The following is a 22,012-nucleotide window of genomic DNA, read 5'->3' on the forward strand; positions in this document are numbered from 1 at the left end:
TGAAAACTCTAGGCATTCACTATTGTCTTTACTATAGTCATTTTAGTTAACTTCAATGGAGAAGACAATGAATAGTACAAAATGTAAAAAAAAAAAACAAAAGCAAGATGGTTTCATAAATTAAAGAAAAATGTAGTTTAAAAATTTAAAGATTTTTAAATAATTAGATGAAAATCTTTTTCGAAGTTAACTCATAGATACTAATGGAGGGGGGTTTTGTCTAACGACTAAAGTTCAATGGGTCTTTGTTGCAAATTAAAGTACATGGGTCTTTATCACTAACCCCATAATACAAGGGGATCTTTGTAATTTACCTTTTTTTTTTCAATAGAAACCAGCCTTAGGGGTGAGTAAAAAAAAAAAAGATAAAAAGAAATCAAACCGAAAAAATGATCAAAACCATGCCGAAAATTCTATTATTTGAATTGGTCGATTTGGTTTCTATTTGATATCATTAAAGAACCAAAGGTACCGGTTTGGTTTCGGTTATTCAAAATAGGAAACCAACAATTAACCAAACCGATTAGTATACATATATATATTACATATATTTATGTATATTATATATATATATATTTATATTTTCTATATATTATAAATTAATAAATATGCATCAAATAAATATATGTTTTTATAATATATAATATATTATTTATTATTTAAAATATAATATTATATATATTTGTAGTTTTTCCTTATATATTTATATTCTCTTATAATATATTATAAATATAAAAAACTAAAAAGCGACGAACCGAACCAATGATTAACCAAACCAATCAACCAGTTAACCAATTGGATTCGGTTCAATTTTAGTTACCTGTTTTCCAATAATCGGTAACCCCAGTTCAGTTTCAAAAATAGTCCCACAATTTGATTAACTAAACCATGAGTACCCCTAACCCACCTTAATAGTAACTACATAGGTATCTTGGACATCTTTCATGACATTTTTAGAAGATTCTACTAGAGGGGGTCTATTTGCAATTGTATAGAGGGATAAATTAGGCCATGCCACCCATGGTCCGGCATTACTCAACACAATTTTGAGCTCGCCCGACTTAGCCTAGCACAATGGTTCATAGGCCATGCCAGGCACAACACAATTTTATGGGTTGTGCCGCCCATGACCCATGGGCTAGCACATCCCATCACGCGGCACAACCCGACCCACATGCTTGCAATGGATCGAGCGTGGCCTGCCTAAAGAACTACCCATTGGAGACTCCCCCAACAACTATAAAACAATTATATGGGGGTATTTATGTATGTTGGCTTTAGAAGGAGATAAAATGACAATAATGCCCCCAACAACTATATAACAACTAGTTTAGGGGGTATTTAGGTAAAGTGATAAATGTCTGTAATGACTAAAATACCCCTACCAATAATTAAAAAAGTAGTTTTTAGGGTATTTTGGGGAATTAAATTATTTTCAATTCCTATGAATAGCCTTATCCTCCACCATTCTCATCACACCAATTCTCATACGCTCTTATACTCTCTCAAATCTCAATCTCTCATGCATCATATTCTCATACTCTCTCTACTCTCCAATTCTCAATTTAATTTTAGTTTTAACAAGAAGGTTTACTTAGGTATCTCAAGTTAGTAATTTGAGAGACTTGGAGGTTTCAACCATTGGAATCAAGTTGAGATTCCAAATCGGCAATCCAGGTAAGTGGAATTAAATTAATTTTTATTTTTGTATAATTAAAAAAATGGTCAACTCCTCCTCTTGCTCTTGACACCAATTCTCCAACATGGTCAATGTTGACGATGTCGATGTTTAGTTGCAATATGATAGTGTTAGCGTCAATATGGATGCTGCTAATATTACTGATGTTCCCACCCTTATTACTGCTACTAGAGGTAGGGAAAAGAAAAAGGAAAACAATAGGTTGATTAGCTTGGTTTGGACATTATTTAAAATAAAGGAGGCTAAAGGGAAGGAGAAGAGAGTCGTTTGTAAAACATATAAGAGTGACTTTAGCTACAATAGTAGTGGTGGTACCAGCCACTTATGTAGACATTTGAGACGCCATAAGATGAAAGAAGAAGAAGGGAAAGAAACATCACAAGCACAATTAGGAAGTGAGGTTTTTGGTACTTTTAAATATTCCCAAGAAAGAATGGGGCAAAAGTTATCAAAATATGTTGTGCATGCTAAACATTCATTTTTATTAGGTAAAGATACTAAACTTGAAAATTTTTTACATAGATTTCTAAATCCACAATTTTAAAAGGTTTTTAGAAATACTATGATAATAGATGCTTTAAAATTTTTTATTCAAATAAACAAAATTTAATTTATATTTAATCAAATTATAATTCTAAAATTGCAACTACTTCTAATATTTGGACATCTAAATTTAATATAAGTTACATTTGTGTTACCTATCATTTTATTGATGAAAAATGGTTTTTACATAAAACAATTATAAGTTTTAATAGGTTTGAATGGTCACATACTACCCCAATTATTGTTGCAAGTATTTTAAATACTTTACATATTTATGGAATTGAAGATAAACGTTTTCCTATTAGTTTTTATAATGCTAGTAATAATGATTCAGCAATAAATATTTTAAAATCTCAATTAAAACCATGTTTAAATGGTATATTATTTCACATTAGATGTGCATGTCACATCTTAAATTTATGCATTCAATATGCTTTAAATATTATTTCTCATCATATTTCTAAAATTAGAAATTATATAACATATATTAAAAGTTTTGGAGCAAGAAACAAAAATTTAAATATTTATGTCAAAATTATGGTTTAAAAAATAAACATATTATATTAAATGTTCAATATAGACGGAATTCTACCTATTATCTGTTAGAAAGTTGTATTGCTTACAAACACATTCTTATTAATTTTTATAATGCAAAAACTCTACACGATATCATACTTGAGGAAGACTAGGAAATGCCAATTTGTATAAAAGATTTTTTATAATTTTTTATGATGAAACTAATGAATTTTCATGTGTTTATTATTCAACTAGTTGTCTTTTAGTTAATCAATTATTTATAAGTAGTGAATATTTTGCAAAATATTGGAAAAATCCAAATTTGATAGTATTATTGGAATAATTGAAAAATAAATTTAAAAATGTTGGAAGAAAATATCTCCCTTTATTGCTTAGCTACAATATTAGATTCTAGGATTAGGAAAGATTGTTTAGAAGTTTATTATTTGAAATGTATAGTTTAAATGAATCTCAAGTGGTGGGGTATAGGAAATATTGTACATGTGCAAGTTCTACTTTTAAAACAACTAGTTCGAGTATTGGAAAATAAAGAATTTAGTCTCTAATAAACAATATGTAGAAATCTACTACTAACTTCATTAACAAGGTCATATATTGAGCATAGTTTTTATTTACAAGCAAGTTTTTTCTACTTTAGCTTATTCCTACTACTCGAACGAATGTGATAATTTTGATATTTTTGCCTTGTGGAGAGGACATGAAGAAAGTTTGGGAATGTGCATCTGTCTTAAGGATTGATTGGATGCTAAGGATATATTATAAGATAAAGGAGGGCATGGCATTATACTTGATGTTTTATTTGAAGTAGATGATGAAAATCAAGGAAATGAAGATGTAGGTGGAAAAACGAAGTCAATATTTTTTTTTCTTTTTTGTATACTCAATATTTCAATTATTATAAAATTTTTAATTTTTAAAATTATTGTATTTTTTCAATTTTATTTAAATTAGTTGTTATTTTTCAATAATGTAATTTTTCCTTTTCAATTTATAATTGTATTATATTTTTTTTATATTTTATTCCATTTTCTATATTTCATTTATCCATTGACCATTGTATTGTTCAAATTCAAGAAATAAAATTCCTATTTTTTTTTTCAATTTGTTGTCCACTTTGTATTTTGTTAGGTATTTAAGTATTTTTTTTAATTTCTTTGTTAGATTTTTTATTTTTATAATTTGTTCCTAAAGCTTAAAGGAAAATGAAGTATTTTAGTTTTAGTGTTTACTTAACAAAGAAATAAAAAAATCAAAATGTAAAAAAAATAAAAAAAAATAGTTTGCCTTGGTTCGAACCTAGGCCCAAGGCTCGGCTTGTAGCCCAATCTGACATGGCCAGGCCCACAACACGACTTGCAACCTGCCCGACCCAAGCCCACGATACGATTCGACTTGGCATTGGCCTACATGAGCTCAGGTCATGGGCTATACTAGGCCTAGACCTGTTCATGGGCCGGGTGGGCTGACGGGTCGGCTTGGCCCCTGGACGGGCTTGAATAGGTACATGGGCCCACGGGCTTAACCTCGGGCCAAAAAGCTCGGCCCGTAATAAATTCGAGCCGGGCTTGGGATTTGCCAAAATAGCCCGACTCGACTCGACCTATAATTAAACCTAAAAACCCTAGTCAAATACCCCTCTTTTTTTTTTTCACCTCTTTCTCTTATTTTTCTGGCCGAACCCTTCTTCTCCTCATCCTCTTTCCTTCTTTATATTCTTTTTTTAATGTAAATAAATTTTTGAATTTATATTCTTTTTTTAATGTAAATAAATTCTGATTTATATTGATTATTGAATAGGGAAAAATTCTAATTTTTTTTATTAAGTCGGGCTTCGGGCTCGGGCTTGGGCCCAAGTTATAGGCCTGTTGGTCAGGCCAAGCTTGGACTCGGGCCTAACATATTTCCATTAATGAAGAGTAAAAGCCTGGCCCGAGCCTGGCCTGGCCTGGCCCATGAACAAATCTAACTAGGCCGACTCCCTAAAGTATCCCAAGGGAGGGAAGCATGACTCGACTTAGCTATATTGTGCTAACCCAACATGACCCGATTTATACCTCTATAACTATATTAAAAAATACAAGTAGATGACTTTAATTACCAAACTTGAAGAAAGTTTCAACAACGGTTAGAAACTTCATATGAGGTTTCAGCAATTTACCCTAAATTTCATGCACTAAACTAAATGTATCTTATTAAGGTATAGTTACTAACATGCAAGATACCCTTTTGTTTGACAGAATAATATTCCAGAAAATTTTGATAGTTTCTGAAGTCTAAACACATTCTCATGGCCGTGTCGGCCCTCCACCGGTACACGGCACAATTTACATCTCTATAATTATCAGAAACTTTAGTGAAGGTTTCATTAAACTTACATTAATTAAACTTACATTAAAAATACAGTTACTAACATGCAATTTACCGTTTTGACAGAATAATCTTCCTGGAAATTTCGATCCTTTCCAAACGCATTTTCACGTTTATCCATGTCTCTGGAGTCTCGACTCCAGGCTACTTTTCTCTGCTCGTTTCATTTGTAATCTCGACCTCACGCAACAGAACTTCGTTGCCACGCCTCAGAATGCTTTCTGCAGCACTATTTGGCAATTCCGTTTCCATCATTTATACCTTGTCAATTCGCTCTGTTCGATTCAAAACACGAGCCTTTGTCAGACCATTGGACGCAAACTCAAATGGACTTACGCCGAAAGTATCCATTCAGCGCGATAGTCTCAGGGTACTGGAATGGGACCAGGTCTGTGATTCCGTAGCTTCCTTCGCCGGCACATCCTTGGGTCGAGAAGCAACAAAGGTTTACCGGAGTTACTCCACGATCTTACATTAGTATTTCTGTTACTGATGTCCTGAGTTTTTTCTTTTCTTATTTTTTAATCTTTTCTACTTTCACAGGAAAAGTTGTGGTCATTCGATCAGAGCTACGAGGAAAGCAGGATTCTTCTATCTGAAACCAATGCTGCTGTGCAAATGCTGAAGCACGGAGGTTGCGGGATGGACTTCAGTGGGATTGATGTCATTCGGGTAAAACTTTCGTGAATTCGTCAATGGTTTCATTCTCTTTATTTTCTTTTTTAATGCCTTTGGTTTCTGGTTATCAAGAGTTGTATAATTGTCTGGGTGTTTACATCAATTCTTCGTTCAAATCTCTCAACATTTACTAACAATCTACCAAGTAACCACTAATCGATTTGCCTAACCAAAAAAATACAAACAATAATTTAACAATTTTGCTCCTGTGGGCTAATAGAAGTTTTAGCCTGGTGTTCTGTCCGTTGGGTTTGCTCCTATTAGGCTTTTAAGTTGCAGGCCTACTCTCCTAACAGAAAGTTGCTTATTAGATAAGGATTGACAAATAAGTACTTACTTTTATGTACTTATTTGAATGGGTACTTATTAGTGTTTGGGAGGTTTTTTCTCAAACCACTTTATACTTATTTTAAGGACTTATTTCTGTTACAGTGTTTGGTCAGTCACTTATCCCATAATTACTTATATTTGTAGAAATGACAATTGTAGCCCTAACTTAACATAATCATATATTGGATGAACACAAAGGCAAATAAAAAATAAAATAATTAATTAATCCATAAATAAACCTGTGTCCACGTTTACTGCAATAGAAGTGTGAGGAAGAGAGGGGGGAAGGAGAGGAAAGGAGGAAAGAAAGAAAGAAGAGAGAGAGAGAGGAGGGAGAAGAAGAAGACAGGGAAATTAAAAAAAATAAATAAAAGGAGAGATAGGCTGTGGTGGTTGGGGAAAGACTCAGTTCTAATGGTGGAGGAAGGAATAGGAGAGAAGAAGAAGGGAGAGAAGGTGGTGGCGGTAGTTCTGTGGAAGGGTGCTCGATCACCGCTGCTGCTTCAGGTCTTCGCTAGAGGAGAAGTGAACAATGATCTTTTGAAGATGGGGGCAGTCCCTTGAAAATGAACAAAATATTGGGGCCAGTCTTGTCCCAAAAAAAGAAATAAGTACTTATTGAATGAGCACTTAAAAAAAGCCACTCAATTCTGGCTTATTTTTTAAATGATTATTTTCAAAATAAGCACTTATGTGGGCTTTTTTTGCCAAACATGAATAAATGCTTATTTTTCCACTTATTGTGTGGTTCCACCACTTAAATTAAGTACTTATTTGAATAAGTACCTATTTTAAGTGTTCCCAAACAGGGGCCATGTGGCTTTAAGTCAACAAGGTCTAAGTTGCTTAGTTAGATAAGGCAATCCACCTTGAAGCTGGCATGTGCAGTTTTGGCAACAGAAAAACAATGTTTTTGACTCTAGGGCTATAACTATTTTCTTGTTTGTAGAAATCCATACCTAATTCCGTTCTTTCCTATTTACTTGGCACCCGTATTAATGTGATAATGTCTACAATGGGTTTCAGAGCCTAAACATGGGACAAAACTTTTAGATCAGGGTATTCTCAATTGCTTTCTTTTATTGGAAATGGTAACTTCATTAATAGAAAATTAAAATACAGCTGTCAACCCCTAAAAGGTGTTGCCCCAAGTAATATTTATTACAAAACTTCCCAGAACATACTCTCCCTTACAGTCCCTTGTTTAGCCAACATATCAACTAAACCATTAGCTGATCTTTTTGTCCATTTGAAGCAAGCACCAACCTCCCTTGTTATATTGAGGATTTCTCTTATGGACTGTCTAGAAATCCAGGTTCCCAACTTGCTTGATTGCAGCCAATCATTTAACAATTTAGAGTTTCCCTCTATCTCCACTTGGTGTAACCCCAATTGTTTGGCATATCGTACATCTTGAAATAAATCCATCACATCCACTCTCAATGAGTCCCCCACTCCTATTGGTCCCAAAAACATAGACACAGTTCTTCCATCTCTATCAAAGTTCAATTTCATTCTTTGTTGTGTTGGTGGAGATCATAATTCCTGGATAATAGGTTTTATGGAAGTTGTAGTTGTCACCATTCCCCAATTCCTGTATATGTCCTCAGCTGAGAAGTCTTTAAACAAATCCAATGTTTTTAACCATTGAATAGTCATAATGGTTATTCTTTCTATAGTTTCCTACTTGGATTTCTCCACTCCTTTAAAGGTTCTATTGTTTTTTCCCAAATTGACTAGAGGATAGCTGCTCTTGTGGCTCTCCACATTAATCTTCCACGCCTATTTGGTTCCTTGAAAATGCTTGGGTCAAGTAGGCTTTCCATGTCTGAGGGAGGCCGGAGGTACCCACCTGCAACCAAAGATAAAGCACACGAATGGACAAGAGATTAATAGGTATGTGATCCTCTCATTAGAACTCAAGTAGAGTCTGCAAACATGGGCTGAAAGGCAAAAATGTGGCCTTTTTCTTTGCAACACATCTAGATTATTGATTTTGGAGAACCACCTCCCAACATAAAGCTTGAAGTTTTGGAGGTACAGGGCGACACCAAACCTCCTTTGAAGGAAAGTTCCTCGCAGGGTTAGTTGACTGAAGGAGGACACCAAAGAAAGAGGAACAAGTGAACAAACTAGGTGGGGAAGGTTTCCAAATTCTACTATCCAAACAAGATTGATCCATATAGGTTGACCCTAAAAGAGTAACTAGTTCATCCACCACTGCCATTTCCAACTCTCTTAGATCTCTCCTCAATCCCAAGTCCCATAAATTATAATTAAAATCTGAAGAGATCACACTTGTTTTATTTTTTGTTAGTGAATAGAAGTAGGGAACATATCACTAAGGGGAACCTCTCCAACCCAAACATCTTCCCAAAACAACACTTTGTTTCCTGCATAGGCATTAAATTTGAAGTAAGGATGGAAGGCAATATACCATGAATAGTTTTCCAGGGAGAACACCGAGAAGCCCTAGGGTCAATTCCTGCATCCCAACCATTGTCTTCCAATCCATGAATGCTAACAATCAACTTATGCCAAAGTCTATCTTGTTCCAACGGCAATCTCCATAACCATTTACTAACAATGCGTTGCTTCTCAGTTTGATATCCTAAAGGTAGATAGGAAATACACGGGTAAGTTAGCCAGTGTTGACTTAATTAGGGTTATCCTACGGTCCTACCTCCTAGGGAAATGTAGTTTCTCTTCCAATTCGCAAGTCGCTTTATAAATCTCTCAGTCACTAGATACCAGAAGCTATCTATATTTGGATTTCCTCCCAATGGTAATCCCAAATATTGTAATGATCAATCCCCTACTTTACACCCCAATTGTCTAGCTAGCAAATCCACTTCTTTACTCCCTAAATTTACTCCTACCATGCAGCTCTTGCTCCAATTCACTTTAAGGTTGGAGAGCCTCTCAGATTTATGTACTATCCTTTTCAGGTTCATAAGTTCTTCTGCTTCCCCCTTTTGCTTCTCCCTTCTTCTAAACTCTACATATTTGTTGGCAATGAGAATTTGATCCATTATTTGTCTTCCATAAACAAAGGCCCCCTGATTTGGGAAAATCATTGAGGGAAAGACATTTTTATTCTTAGGGCCAACATCTTAGGAATGATTTTGTACATTCTTTGTTGTGGATGCTTTTATTTGGAAGAAATACAGCCGCAAACAACAGCAGTAATGGGCGTAAAATTCAGTGTTCCTATCCTATCTGTTAGCTAGATTCAGTGTCCCTATCTTATCTCTGTTCCTATCTTATCTCTTAGCTAGATTCAGTGTTCCTCTCTTATCTCTTAGCTAAATTCAGTGTTCCTATTAATTAGGCAGTAGCATTATTATTATTTAAAGATAAATGTTGTTAGGAAGTGTTCTTAAAGAAGGACTCGTATCTTGTAATTTCCTATTTAAAGGAGCAGATGATATTCAATAAAATTATCGATATTTTCAGTCAAGAAAGAGCAAAGGAGAGTTGGTGATCTCTTTAACAAATCACCATTAAGGCGCTAAAGATAGGTTCCTCGAGAAAAGGGATAAACATGGGAAAACAAGAAGTTTTCCCCGTTAACCGACCTGTGACGAGATCCTATTCACGGGCCCTTAACATGCTTCCTATCAAACTTATAGACCTAACGTCCTTTGGCTGGATTACATCCACTTTCTATGGTATCAAGGCAATGAAAGCTGCATTTGCACCTGAGTTAACTTTGCCTCTCTCATAGAATTCATCAAAAACTTCCATCAGATCACCCCCATTTATCTCCCAACAATCTTGACAGAATGCCGTCGTAAAACCATTAGGCCCCAGGGCTTTAGGTCTCAACACTACATTTTTCACTTCCTTAACCTCAAACTTTTTTTCCAAGGATTTCATCAAATCTCTATTTCCAGACCTCCATTCCAGGCCCTCTAAATCTTTTCTTGATCTCCTTGGGCACTCATAGAGTGCCTTGAAATGGTTCACAAAGGCTTGAGCTATGTCCTCATCTCTTGTCAATACTTGCCCACTCTATTCCAATTTAAGCACTGAATTTTTCCTTTTTTCTCCCATTTGCCAACATATGGAAAAACTGGTATTGCCATCCCCTTCCTTGATCCATTGACATCTAGATTTTTGTCCCCAAGTAATCTCCTCTTTTCTTAGAATCTCTTCTAGGTCCTTGTTCAACCTCCATCTCTCTTCCTTATCTTCTGAACTCAAACTTTTCTCAATTGTTTGACCTCTCTCAATCCAAATATGATTTTGTCATTGATATAGATTGTTTATCATTACCTAGGATTCTCAATTGAATCAGAGGAAAGACACACAATAGAGTTTCAAGGATAGATGGTTTCATGGGTTCTGAGATTCTCCACCAAATGGACATTCCAGTCGAGATTTGAGAACAAAATCTCCCTTGTGAATTGTTTAAATCTCAGATGAGGGACCAATCCGCGAGAAAGTTTCTGGCATCAGCACAATGCTGGGGAAATCTCTTCTTACATTCAACATCCTATGATTTCTTTCTTTCCAGATGCACCAACAAATGACCGAAGGAACTAAGTGGCCTATAAAAGGTGTTGATCAAAAAATATAAAAAAGAAGTGGCCTATAAAAGGTTACCTTTAGACTAGAACCCAAATACTAGGAGGGCCATGATGAGGTAATGCCCCTGGTTGAATGAAGAATCACCTCACCAGAACCAAAAATGCAACAGAAAAATTTCTAAGGGGGAGAAACTGCAGGACAACTGACCAATAAGTGATACAAAGATTTTTTTTTGATAATTAAATAAGTGATACAAAGATTCTTCCATGTGAAGGCCCCTATGGTTCAGGTGATCCAAAGTCAACACCTTATCTAAGAAGACTAACCACATAAAAGCTTTAATGTTAAGAGGAACATGCTTTTCCCAAACACATTCAACTTCCATTGTTCCAACCAAATCTCATGTGAGGGCAATACATATTTTCTTTTGGAAGCAAAATTTTATCAATACATACCAGTTTCAAAGGTTTTTGCAAGGATAAAAGGAAGTACGTTTGACCTTGGACCTAACAAGAAGGTAAGGAAACACACAAATGCAGTCAGAAGACAATAGGAAGATGGCAATCAAAATGAATAAATAGATTGTTGATTTGGAGTCCGTGGGGGGTGTGGTTTTCACTTTGGGTCTAGGGTGTGTGTGGTGGTGGTGGTGGGGGGGGGGGTTGCTGTGGGTATTGTATGGGTCTTGGTTTTTGCTTAGTTATTGTTTTTGTGGTGGTTCTTCATGCTTTCTATGGGGTTTGGAATTTGAGGGTTGGCTTTGTTGGGATGATTGGCATATCTGGGTATTTTTAGCTTGAGTTGGGTGTCCTTTGGGTGTTTTTCTTTTGCATTCGTTTCCTTGTATCTTGTTGTTTTTTTGTTTTAATATAATTTTTTATTTTTCAAAAAAAAAAAAAAACTGTCACTCCCAACTCCTAGTAAGTGATTCACTGATCCTCAACTTTCATTGTTCAAAGCTTCAGTACTGAAAATAATTCACAACGATCAGTCAAAATCTAAACACTTATGGTTTGTTTTACAAGATTAAAGAGTATAGTAATGTATACCTATTTTTTGTTCTTAGAAGGAGTTAAATATCCTTTCTTGTTTGTTGTGACAAATGTATGCAAATAAGTAATTAATAATCTCATTTTTCAAGCTTATCTTCTGAGTTATTGAAGAAAAATATCTAGTATCACTATTGCATCTCCATCTATAAGAAAATAAGATGCTAATCATTGGAGTACAAGGTGTACATATGTTCCTGAGTCCCCTCTCCCTCCCCTCATCTAGGTCAGGATGTTCGCATAGACTATCTGTATATCACATGCTTTTCCGCTGATGACAAAGTTACCTGCTTTCCCTTCTTATGATTCACAAGTTCCAATATGCTTATGTGTATGACCGAATAACTGTACATTTTTGTTAAGGTGAAATCAGCCATACAACATGCATCAAGGGGTTTGCCAGTCAGTGGAAATGAAGCAATTGCTGTTGCTGGTCTTCTACAGTTTGTTGAGACTTTACAGTTTAATTTGAAATCTGCACTCAAGGAAGACGTGGACTGGTATAATCGCTTTATGCCTCTTACGGAAGTGGTAATTGTTTTATAAGTTTTCATCCAAGCACTTACAATATGTTATCGCCTCCCATCTATATAATTTAATGTCTTTCTTTTTCATAACTCTCAGATACTGGAATTGGTCATAAACCGCCAACTGATTAAGTCAATACATCAAGTCATAGATGAAGATGGTTCTATAAAGGATTCTGCGGTTTGTTCTTACTAATGCTGAATTTGTCTTCAGAGCACCTTAGAGATTTGGAAACAAATTTTTTCCTATAACCAATGCTAGTGCAGCTATTTAGTTGTAATAAAAAAATTGTAGAACTGATTTTTTTGATATTAAACAGAAGAAATTTTTTAAAAGAAAATAAATAGAACATTAGAGAAAGGGTGATGAGCTGACACCCTAGTACACTATCTAAAAATTAATCATGACAAGTTCTGGTAGATTCAGCAGAGAGACGAGAGGAAGAAGAGAAGAAAGAATGGGTCTTAGGTTAGGAGAACATGAACTGTGTATCGTCATTACTGTTGGCCCTGTTTTATTACTTCATAATAATGAATGTCAAATTACAAATATGCTCTTATTTAGGAGACACTAAAATAGAAATAAGACAATTACTAAAAAGGTCTAACAAGATTACCCAAATACCCCTATTGGCTAGATTAACACTCCCTCTCAAGCTGGAGCATATATGTCATAGAGCTTCAGCTTGTTACAGATGTAGTCTATTCTAGTGCGACTTAGCCTCTTAGTCATAGTTTTCAAGGCGTCTAGGCGATTCTGGGCAACATAGGGGTGCCTAGTTGCCTAGGCGATAAAAGTTTTATAATATAAAAAACTAACTTTTGGTTAGTTCCCTAGTTTCATATGCCATTCAGCATGTATATTAAATGAAAAAAATAGAAACTCTCTTTATTAAGAACATTAAATTTCCTCTAAAAATGTGGCAAATCATCACATCTAAAAGATAAAAATCTTTTACATATATTAATTTCATTATTTTCAAAAATACTACTACTATAAAAGATATTTAATAGAGTAACTTCATATCAATCAGTAGCTAAAGAAGGTTATTAACTTTATATGATAAATATTCAAGATGGAAAGTAAAGTAGAAAAACAAGGATATAGTTTCCGTTTTATTTAATTAGAGAGAGATAATAAAAAAAGAACCTCTTTATAATTCCATTCTTTCTTTCCTGGATCCCACTAAGGAAGATATCAGAATTTGGAACCCCTTCTCCTTGGGTGCCTTCTTTTGTGCCTCTTTTTTTGAAACCTTAACTCATCCTCCTGCTCCTCTTGGGTGTAAGCCCATTCCTTCTCGGGTTGGTAGGTTTTGCTAGGAAATTTTCTTAGAAAGAATCAACACAAGTCACCTGCTTTAGACCAAACCTTTGCACTGCACTACTAAACTGGCCAAACCAAGCTCACAGTGATTGTTTCAAGCCATAGATAGGCTTCCTCAATTTACACACTTTTCGCATCTCTTCTTGAGCAATATACCCAGGAGGTTGCTCCATGTATACCTCCTCCTGAAGATCACCATGGAGGAAGGCATTCTTGATATCCAATTGAAAAAGAGGCCAATCAAAGTGAGCATCCAAAGAAATAATTACCCTCACAGAACCCATATTAGCAGCTAAAGAGAAAGTCTTAGAGTAGTCAACACCATAAGTTTGTGTACACCTTTGCCACTAGTCTCACTTTGTACCTTTCAATACTACCATCTTGACGGTGTTTAACTGTATACACCCAACTATAACAAACGACTTTTTTCTAGGAAGTAAGGAAGTAAGATCTCAAGTGTAGTTAGATTGGAGAGCATGAAACTTTTCATCCATTGCTTGTTTTCAGTGAGGGGACACAAGGGCTTGTTGGACAGAATGAGGAATAGAAATAGAAGAAAGAAGAGACGAACTTTTGGTGGGTGGGAGACAAGTGAGCAAAGGAAACATAACAAGAAATGAAATGGTTTGTACAAGCACGTTTACCTTTGCTAAGCACTATAGGAAGATCAAGTTTTGACTAAGAGGATTTGTCGATGATGAAAACGAAGGTGGTAGGTTGGATGTTGGAGATGGAGCTGATACTAGTGTGGTGCTGGTGTGGCTTCCAGTCTCATTTGGAAAACACTCCATAAGCTCCTAAAGGGTAAGAAGGGGAATGAAGATGCCATTGGTATCAGATGGGAGGGGAACTGAGGGGGAAGGCTCCTGTCTAGAGAAGAAGGGGAGTCTCTCAAAGAAGGTGACATTGGAACAACAAAAAACCTTAGGGAGGATAGAAATCATAGCACTAGTACCCTTTTTGAGTGTGAGAGTAACCAAGAAAAACGCACTAGATGGTGGATGACCCGAGAATCAAGTTTTTCAGTCTCTCAAAGAAGGTGACATTGGGAATAACAAAAACCTTAGGGAGGATAGGATCATAACACTTGTACCCTTTTTGAATGTGAGAGTAACTAAGAAAAACACACTAGATGGTGGATGACCTGAGAATCAAGTTTTTCATGGATGGGTCCAAGTTGATGGACACAACAAATATATCCAAAAACACGAGGGAGAGAAAAAGTGAAAACTTCAGAAAGGGTTATTTGCACTTTTTGGTTGCAAGTGGTCTTCGCCTTTGTAGATTCTACAACCTTTAGATGGCCTAAGAGAAGGGGCAAGATCCTGTGGAGATGTGCTAGAGCTGCTTTGGTGTGGACAGCGTGGGAGGAGAGAAATGCTAGAATTTTCAATGATAAGGAGAGGAACGAGGACTCTATTTGGGACTGCATTTTAAGTAGGGCTATCCATTGGGCTATAGCTTGGAGGAATTAGGGAGCTGTAGCAAGAAGCTCAAAAATAAAGGTAAATCTGGCTATAGCTTGGGTACCTCTTTTAGAAGGTTTCATTAAGCTTAACTTTGATGGAAGCAGCTTGGGGAATCCAGGGCCCTCAGGAATTGGGGGTGTTTTAAGAAATGCAGATGGCAGTATAGTTACTTTATTTTCAGGTCCTATTGGTGCTGGGGACTCTATTAAAGCTGAGTTTCAAGCTGTTCTGCAGGGGGCGCAACTTGCTAGAGAGTTGAACATTGATAGACTGCTAATTGAACGGGGCTCGAAGCTGATAATTGGGTAGCTAAGGAATCTGGATACTGTTGTTTGGGCTATAACCTATGAAAAGATTCAAATGGTTGACTTCCAACATGAAAATATGAATTCTGTAGGAAAGGAGATTGGCTAATGGGATAGATGACTGTTTAGCTAAGCAAGGGGTGCATAGGATCATCTTTTCTGGGCTCATTTGTAATTTGGTGCCTTATGGGAAGCTCATTGTATAAATTATTTCTGATGAATTATTGATAAAATTTATTTCTACTACTTACCAAAAAAAGACCAGTTGGCTGATTTGTAAAACTAAATCTCTTAGTAGACCTAGGCTTGAGTTCATATCTAGCAAGCTGGGACTATATTAAATATGGTCTCCAGTCTGAGGGGGAATGTTAATGGTGTAGTTGATTGCAGCTAATCTTCTTTTATTCTATTAGTTTTTTATGTCTTTACTTGTTTGCCCTTCTCTCTTAAATTGTTGTAATTTACCCCACTTGAGATTAATATAAATCTCTTCTGGCCGTTTGGGAGACTAACTTTTCTCTCTATTTGGCAGCTAGATTTTTCTTCTCCTAGTCTATGCTGCTCTTTCTCCTCTCTTTTCTGTTCTCTATTATTTACCTCAGCTTTCAAGTTCAATTTGCACAAAACACATACGAACAACATTTATGATAAAAGTATGTAGCTGAACCACTATACCCACTATAAGTAAAAATAAACAAAAAAGACTAACCCTGACACTCAAAAAAAAATCCAAATCAATCTATACTAATTATTCTCTACATATTTCACAAAACATAAAATCAACTGTTCTTTTTATTTATGGAACTTTTCCTTTGCATTGGAATACCACTGCTTATTGGTATTTGGTGATTAGTTTTTATTAATCTTAGATAAACATGGTAAATAATATTTTGAAAGATTCTTCTCTGCATTGTATGTCTTACTTTATTGATAAGAATTTTGACTGTTATTTCAGAGTTCAAACCTAAAACGTTCCCGTGATCAACTGCGGATGCTTGAGAGGAAGGTAATTAACAGTTTTTTTTTTCATGAAATTGATTTTACCAAATAAATGAAGTTGGTCTTAGATCTACTTGTTTGTTTCAGTGTAAGAATTTTGAATAATCATTTTCTCTCCAATAAAAACTAATAGGTATCTTAGTCCATCCCAACCTATCTAATTTACACCCCTGCTTTATTAGGTAGAGTGAAAACGGGTTCTAGAGTTTCAAGAATGAATTGACTAGAGCGAGTAATGAACTAATGATGATTTTTTTTTTTGGAGAAAATGAATGGATTGAGTAATGATGGGTTTTATTGTTACTTCTTAATTTTAATAATCTAATTTAAAAATAAATAACCACGTGTGATAAATGAGAGAAGGAGATCCATATGAGCACTGAGGTTAGAGGACTCTTGGTCTCCCTCTTTATAGAGTTGAAATCAGCCCCCCACAAGATAATTTCCCACAACGTCCCACAGCACATACCCACCGTGTATTGGGAACATCTCTCGATGATGCCTCATCATTTTTGATACTATCCTCGGGAGATGTTCCCAATACACGGGCGGGGATGTGCTGTGGGATGTTGTGGGGGGCTGATTTGAACTCCTCTTTATATAGTATAGATTGGGAGATTTATTAATCATAGTATGTAAAGACTCATTTTATGTGAAATTGAGAACTGAGGAGAGTGATGAATATCATCTTTGAGATTTTGGTAAACTCTGGCAAGCTAGTATTTGAATTTCCACAGGTTAATACAAAACATGCATGAGTTCAATGAGCCTTCATTTGACATATTTATAATATATTCTGCATTATAGTGTAGCATCAGTTATTGGTCTTTTTGCTAGCAAAGATATTTGGTACAACCATCCATCATGATGGCTGCTTTTAGTCTTCAAGATATTATTGCTTATATTACCCCCATATTTAAAAATTCTTACATTACTGAAGACTTGATTTGAAATCCTTTTCCATTCAGTTGCATCAGTTGATGGACAGCTTAATTAGGAATGCAATGAATGATACATATTCTCTGGTAAGTATCATCAATCAGAAATGTACTTCTACTGCTCCATGGGTTGTTGTCCTTTGTTAATCCTTTCTTTTTTTCAGGAAATAAGTAATATTAATGGAAGATTGTGTCTGAAATCTGGGACTGATCAGCTTACAGCCATTAAGGGGCTATTACTCTCCAGGTGTCTTGATTATGTTTCATCAATAATGAACTTCTAACTCAATTAACTGATAATTTTCCACATGAAAGTCTTCAATGAATTAGCTAGAATGCTGCTTTTTTGGTGTATTTTCTACTGTTTTTTGGATAAATTACTTATACCTCCCTTTGGTTTTGGTCAAATACTTGTATTATTCCTCGAGTTTACTAATAGTTTATACTCTCTTTGACCACAAAGCTACAGGGGGTTTTGTTAACAGAAGAGACAGAATCAATATGGGAATAGATATAATTTTAGTTTTTCCTCCAAGATACATATTTTGAGATTGATATAAGTACTTTTGTTTATTTTATATACAATTTTACTATCTTGAATTTTTAGTTTAATTTTCCCTAAACCTGTTTTCAACTTTTCATTCCCACCTTAACATTATGGAAAAAAGTTATCCCTTTAAGAAATTAAACAAGGTTAATTTTTGATGTCACATGAGAACTTCCAGTCACTAAAACTGATAGCTTAGTGTAGGGGTGGAATAAGAAACCCAACCCAAACTACAGGGGATGAGTAAGTTAATAGGTAAACCTGAGGGCAGGTCTTAGTATTTGATTGAAACCTGAGGGGCAGTAGAAGTAATTTACCTTATTTTTTCCGCACAGAAATCTTGTTAGATAACTGTTAGATATTTGATCAGACCTGATTTCCTTCCTAAAATAAAGGGAAAATAAGAGAAAGAAGAAGGAGAAGAAGAGAAGAGAAAGAGAGGAGAAGATGAAGAGATGGTTTGGCTGGTCTCCAAAGAGAGAAAATCAGTCTCCCCAGCCAACCAGAACAGTATATATAGATTTCTAATTAAAGTACAATGACCTTTGTGCCCCTCTTTAAGTATGGGACACTCTATTCAATCTCAAACATAATAAACAAACAACCTAGAATAAAATACTCTGAGATGACTCAAATACCCCTGGACTGTTGACTCTAACAGTAGCTTTTTCCAAATAATTTGGATTTTCTTCTTTTTTTTTTGATAAATGAATGGTAATTTTATTAATGAGAGAATAAAATGTACATTCACCCTAAAAGGGGGCACGAGATGTTACCTACCCGTAGAGATGAGAACATAACCACTGTTTTAATAGAATACAGTTATAAGGTTGCCCAAAACAATTCAACCCTTGAAACCTCTTATTTAGCCACTGAATCAGCCATATAGGATTTTCCAATTTGCTAACCCATTAAAATCTGACTGACATATTCCTTGTAAGCCAATTAACTTTCTTGAGAAGATCCCTGCAGTCCCAAAAAACTGTTTATGGATCTGACAACCAACACACACTAGCACCTTAGAATCTTCCTCAAATATCAAAATTTCACTCCATGTTGGTTTTCAACCTGTATTCCCTGTACCGTAACTAGTATCTCAACCCTTGTAGAATCACCACGCCCATTGGTACTGAAAATAAGGGTAGAATGTTGCTTTCCTTATCTTTCAAAATCCCTCCTATACCCGAAGGTCCTGGGTTATCTTGACTGCCCCCATCAAAGTTCAGCTTTACCACACCCTTCGAAGGGGGTATCCATTCTACTTGTAGTCTATTCTTTTTGGAGGCTGTGGAGGCCACCTCTGCCCAACTCTTCCGAAAATCATCAAAGGAATAATTCATAAAAATGTTGGAAATTTTCAGCCAAAGAGTTGTCCTTGTTGGTATGCACACCTTTACTTTGGCGAGGCTTCTTTCCTTTTCTTGGATTATTTTGGCATTCCTCTCCTCCCAAATAGTCCACAACATAGCTGCTTTGATAAACTTCCACATTAGTTTCCCCATCTTTGTTAGCCACTCAAAAGTGGATGGATCAAAAAACAGATTTACTTCAAAGGGCAAGTTCCATCCGCACCAAACAACATAAAAGCCCAATTCCAAATATTCGCAACAAAGGAACAAGTAACAACAAGTGGTGATAGCCCTCAATTTGCACTTTACAAAATACACTAGTTTGGGGGCAAACGAAAATAAGGTTTCTTCTTTTACAGGTTATCCATAGTATTGATCTTACCATAATAGGCTTCCCAGTAGAAAACAACTATTTTAGTGGGGATGGCCCTTGACCAGATTTCTTTACAGGGAACACCCAAGAGGAAGGAGTATAATAGAGTGACTTTGAAGAAAGAGACACAAGTGAAGGAGCTGCTTAAAGTCAAAGTCCAAATTCTTCTATCAGGTTTAGGGGGGTCTAAACAGAGTCCAGAAGAAGAAGCACAAAGAAATGCATCATCCTCTAAACCTCTGTGAAACCCAAAGTTCCAATTTAAAGTCAATGGGGGAACCCAGGGGAAAGGGACCTTAAAATCAAGCTTCTTGTTAGAATGGGAGATAGAATAGAGAGAGGGGAAACAGTCTTTTAGAGGTTGAGTACTCACACAAACATCTTCCCAAAAAAAGAACAGAATTACCAGAGAAGATATCATACAATACAAACATGAGGAATTTAGGGAGGGTGCCAACAATTGCCTTCCAAGGTGTTGTGAGCAAAGCCCATCGAGACACCCAAGCATCCCAACCACTCTCAGAGCAGTCATTTAATTAGGATTTTCTTCTTTTATTTCTTTTATGTCATTATCTTTGATTTTGAACAATATGACTGTCAGGATGTATTATGAAACTCTATTAAGTGCCATGGTTTAAAATGCTGGCATCCCCAAGAGTTTCGCCAAATCAACTTTAGTAGATGAATTTGGGAGACACTTGAAACTCTATTGAACTCTGCCTTGAACCCAACTATTTGGGTTTGGCTACACAAATCCTATCCTGCCATTATACTCTATGAAGAGCCATGTTTTTCTGTCAAAATGTTAGTTCTTAGATCATTCATTTGATCCATGTTGTAGAGAATAGTTGGTTATATTTGTTTTTTCCATGCTCATATAATGGGGGTTATTAGCCGACCCCATATAGTTGGTTATTAACCTATTAGAATTGGCTACACATCGAATTTTTCTTTTCTTCCCAATACTATCTTTGACACTCTAATTCCTCCTTGAGTTCAGCCCTCAGAAAGGGAGGAATCCGAAAATTAATCTTTGGAGAGATTTTCACATTCCCAATGTTACTAAAACATTTTAGAGAAGGAAGAAACCAATGGTTTTACCTAGATTTAGAAGCTAACAGCAGATTCTAAATTTATAGTTTCTAATTTTTGTGTTTCCAAAGCTGCTGTTGACAGTTTTTTTTTTTTCTTCTAAGGGGTGTCTTTTTTTGAGAAGATCTTCAATTAGTAGTTTACTATTTTATTTGAGAAACTTTTAGTTTATGCCAACTCTTGTTTTGCAGTGCTTCTATTTTGAGTTTGTAGTCAGTCTCAATGTCTTTATAGGTGTTTGAGGCATACACCTGGAGGTGCACTTAAACACCCCAAGGCATGCACCTCTGGTATGCCTCATACATGTTGAAAGAAAGAAATAAAGAAAAAGAAAAGAAAAGAAGAGAACTCTTCTTCCTCTCCCTCCTCCTTTTCCTTTCTTCTCTTGAGGAGGCTTACACCTTGTACTTAGGAGGCTTATGTCTCTTGCATCTGAAGCATGCCTCATGCCTCTTGGTGGTTGAATGCCTTGTGTCATGCCTACATGTTTAAAAATTTTGTTTTAAGCATCTAGAATATTCTACATGCCTCAATTTTTTTTTGTCAATCCCCTTGCCCACTTGTTTTAATTTTACTCTTTTACCATTCAGTGAAGCTTGTTCATCAACTTCTTCCTAATCTTTAGTTTTTCCTTTCTGTTTGCAACCTCCTTTGCATGTTCTCTCTCTCCTCTTCTTCCAGCTGTTTCAACCATATCTCCAGTCCATTTTCACCAACACTGTACAGAAGGTCCATTCTTCCCTTTGTATTAGAGCCCTCAGATGATGCAACTCAATTTTTGTTGGGATGCTATTCGTATCATTCACCTTCACCAGGATCTGCACCATGTCTATCATATCCCATTTTCTATTCTTATCAAAATATTTCAGGAATATTGTCCACATGTTTCTGGCTGCTCTAAAGGTTTGTCAACACCATGCATAAAAGGGGATCCTTGCAACACAAATCCAAACAGCTTTTTTCCCTGAAATTAATTAACAGCTCCCTGCTGTAGAACCATCTACCTAGTCTAAAAAGCAAGGGCAACCCAGTGCATGAGGCTCTTGCCAATGCGGGGTCTGGGGAGTGACATATGTACACATCCTTACCCCTTGCATATAGAGAGGTTGCTTCCGAGATTTGATCTCTGGTCATCCAGGTCCCAATGGAGCAACCCAACCATTGCGCCAAGGCCCATCCTCAAACCATCTACTTAGTCTAACCTCCATAATTCATTTTTTGTTCATTCTCATGGTCTTAAGACCTAGTCCACGTATTCTATATTATAAATCATGAATAAGAACACCACCCTGTTCAACTTCTGAACTCCCAACACCCTCTCCCGCTTTCTTCTATTCCCTGTTCTCTAGC

At 35.8% G+C, this 22,012-nt stretch overlaps 1 protein-coding gene across 5 annotated transcripts in view; it reads left to right on the top strand.

The window, feature by feature from the left end:
* Positions 1 to 5,202: 5,202 nt before the first annotated feature.
* LOC148873317 (DNA mismatch repair protein MutS, type 2) overlaps positions 5,203 to 22,012 on the top strand; it is a 106,941-nt gene continuing 90,131 nt past the window's right edge. For 2 of the 5 annotated variants that reach the window (XM_088963670.1, XM_088963671.1), the window contains exons 1-7: positions 5,209 to 5,591; positions 5,690 to 5,818; positions 12,100 to 12,267; positions 12,361 to 12,444; positions 16,320 to 16,370; positions 17,332 to 17,388; positions 17,466 to 17,548. In XM_088963670.1, coding sequence (XP_088819796.1) covers positions 5,361 to 5,591; positions 5,690 to 5,818; positions 12,100 to 12,267; positions 12,361 to 12,444; positions 16,320 to 16,370; positions 17,332 to 17,388; positions 17,466 to 17,548 — 803 coding nt within the window. In that variant the 5' untranslated portion in view covers positions 5,209 to 5,360. Of the gene's footprint in view, positions 5,592 to 5,689; positions 5,819 to 12,099; positions 12,268 to 12,360; positions 12,445 to 16,319; positions 16,371 to 17,331; positions 17,389 to 17,465; positions 17,549 to 22,012 lie in introns of all 5 variants that reach the window. The other 3 variants (XM_088963673.1, XM_088963672.1, XM_088963674.1) reach the window with 2 other exon arrangements.

This window comes from Nelumbo lutea, chromosome 1 (assembly GCF_056320005.1).
Source record: "Nelumbo lutea isolate HS-2025 chromosome 1, American lotus-T2T, whole genome shotgun sequence".
Taxonomy (NCBI): domain Eukaryota; kingdom Viridiplantae; phylum Streptophyta; class Magnoliopsida; order Proteales; family Nelumbonaceae; genus Nelumbo; species Nelumbo lutea.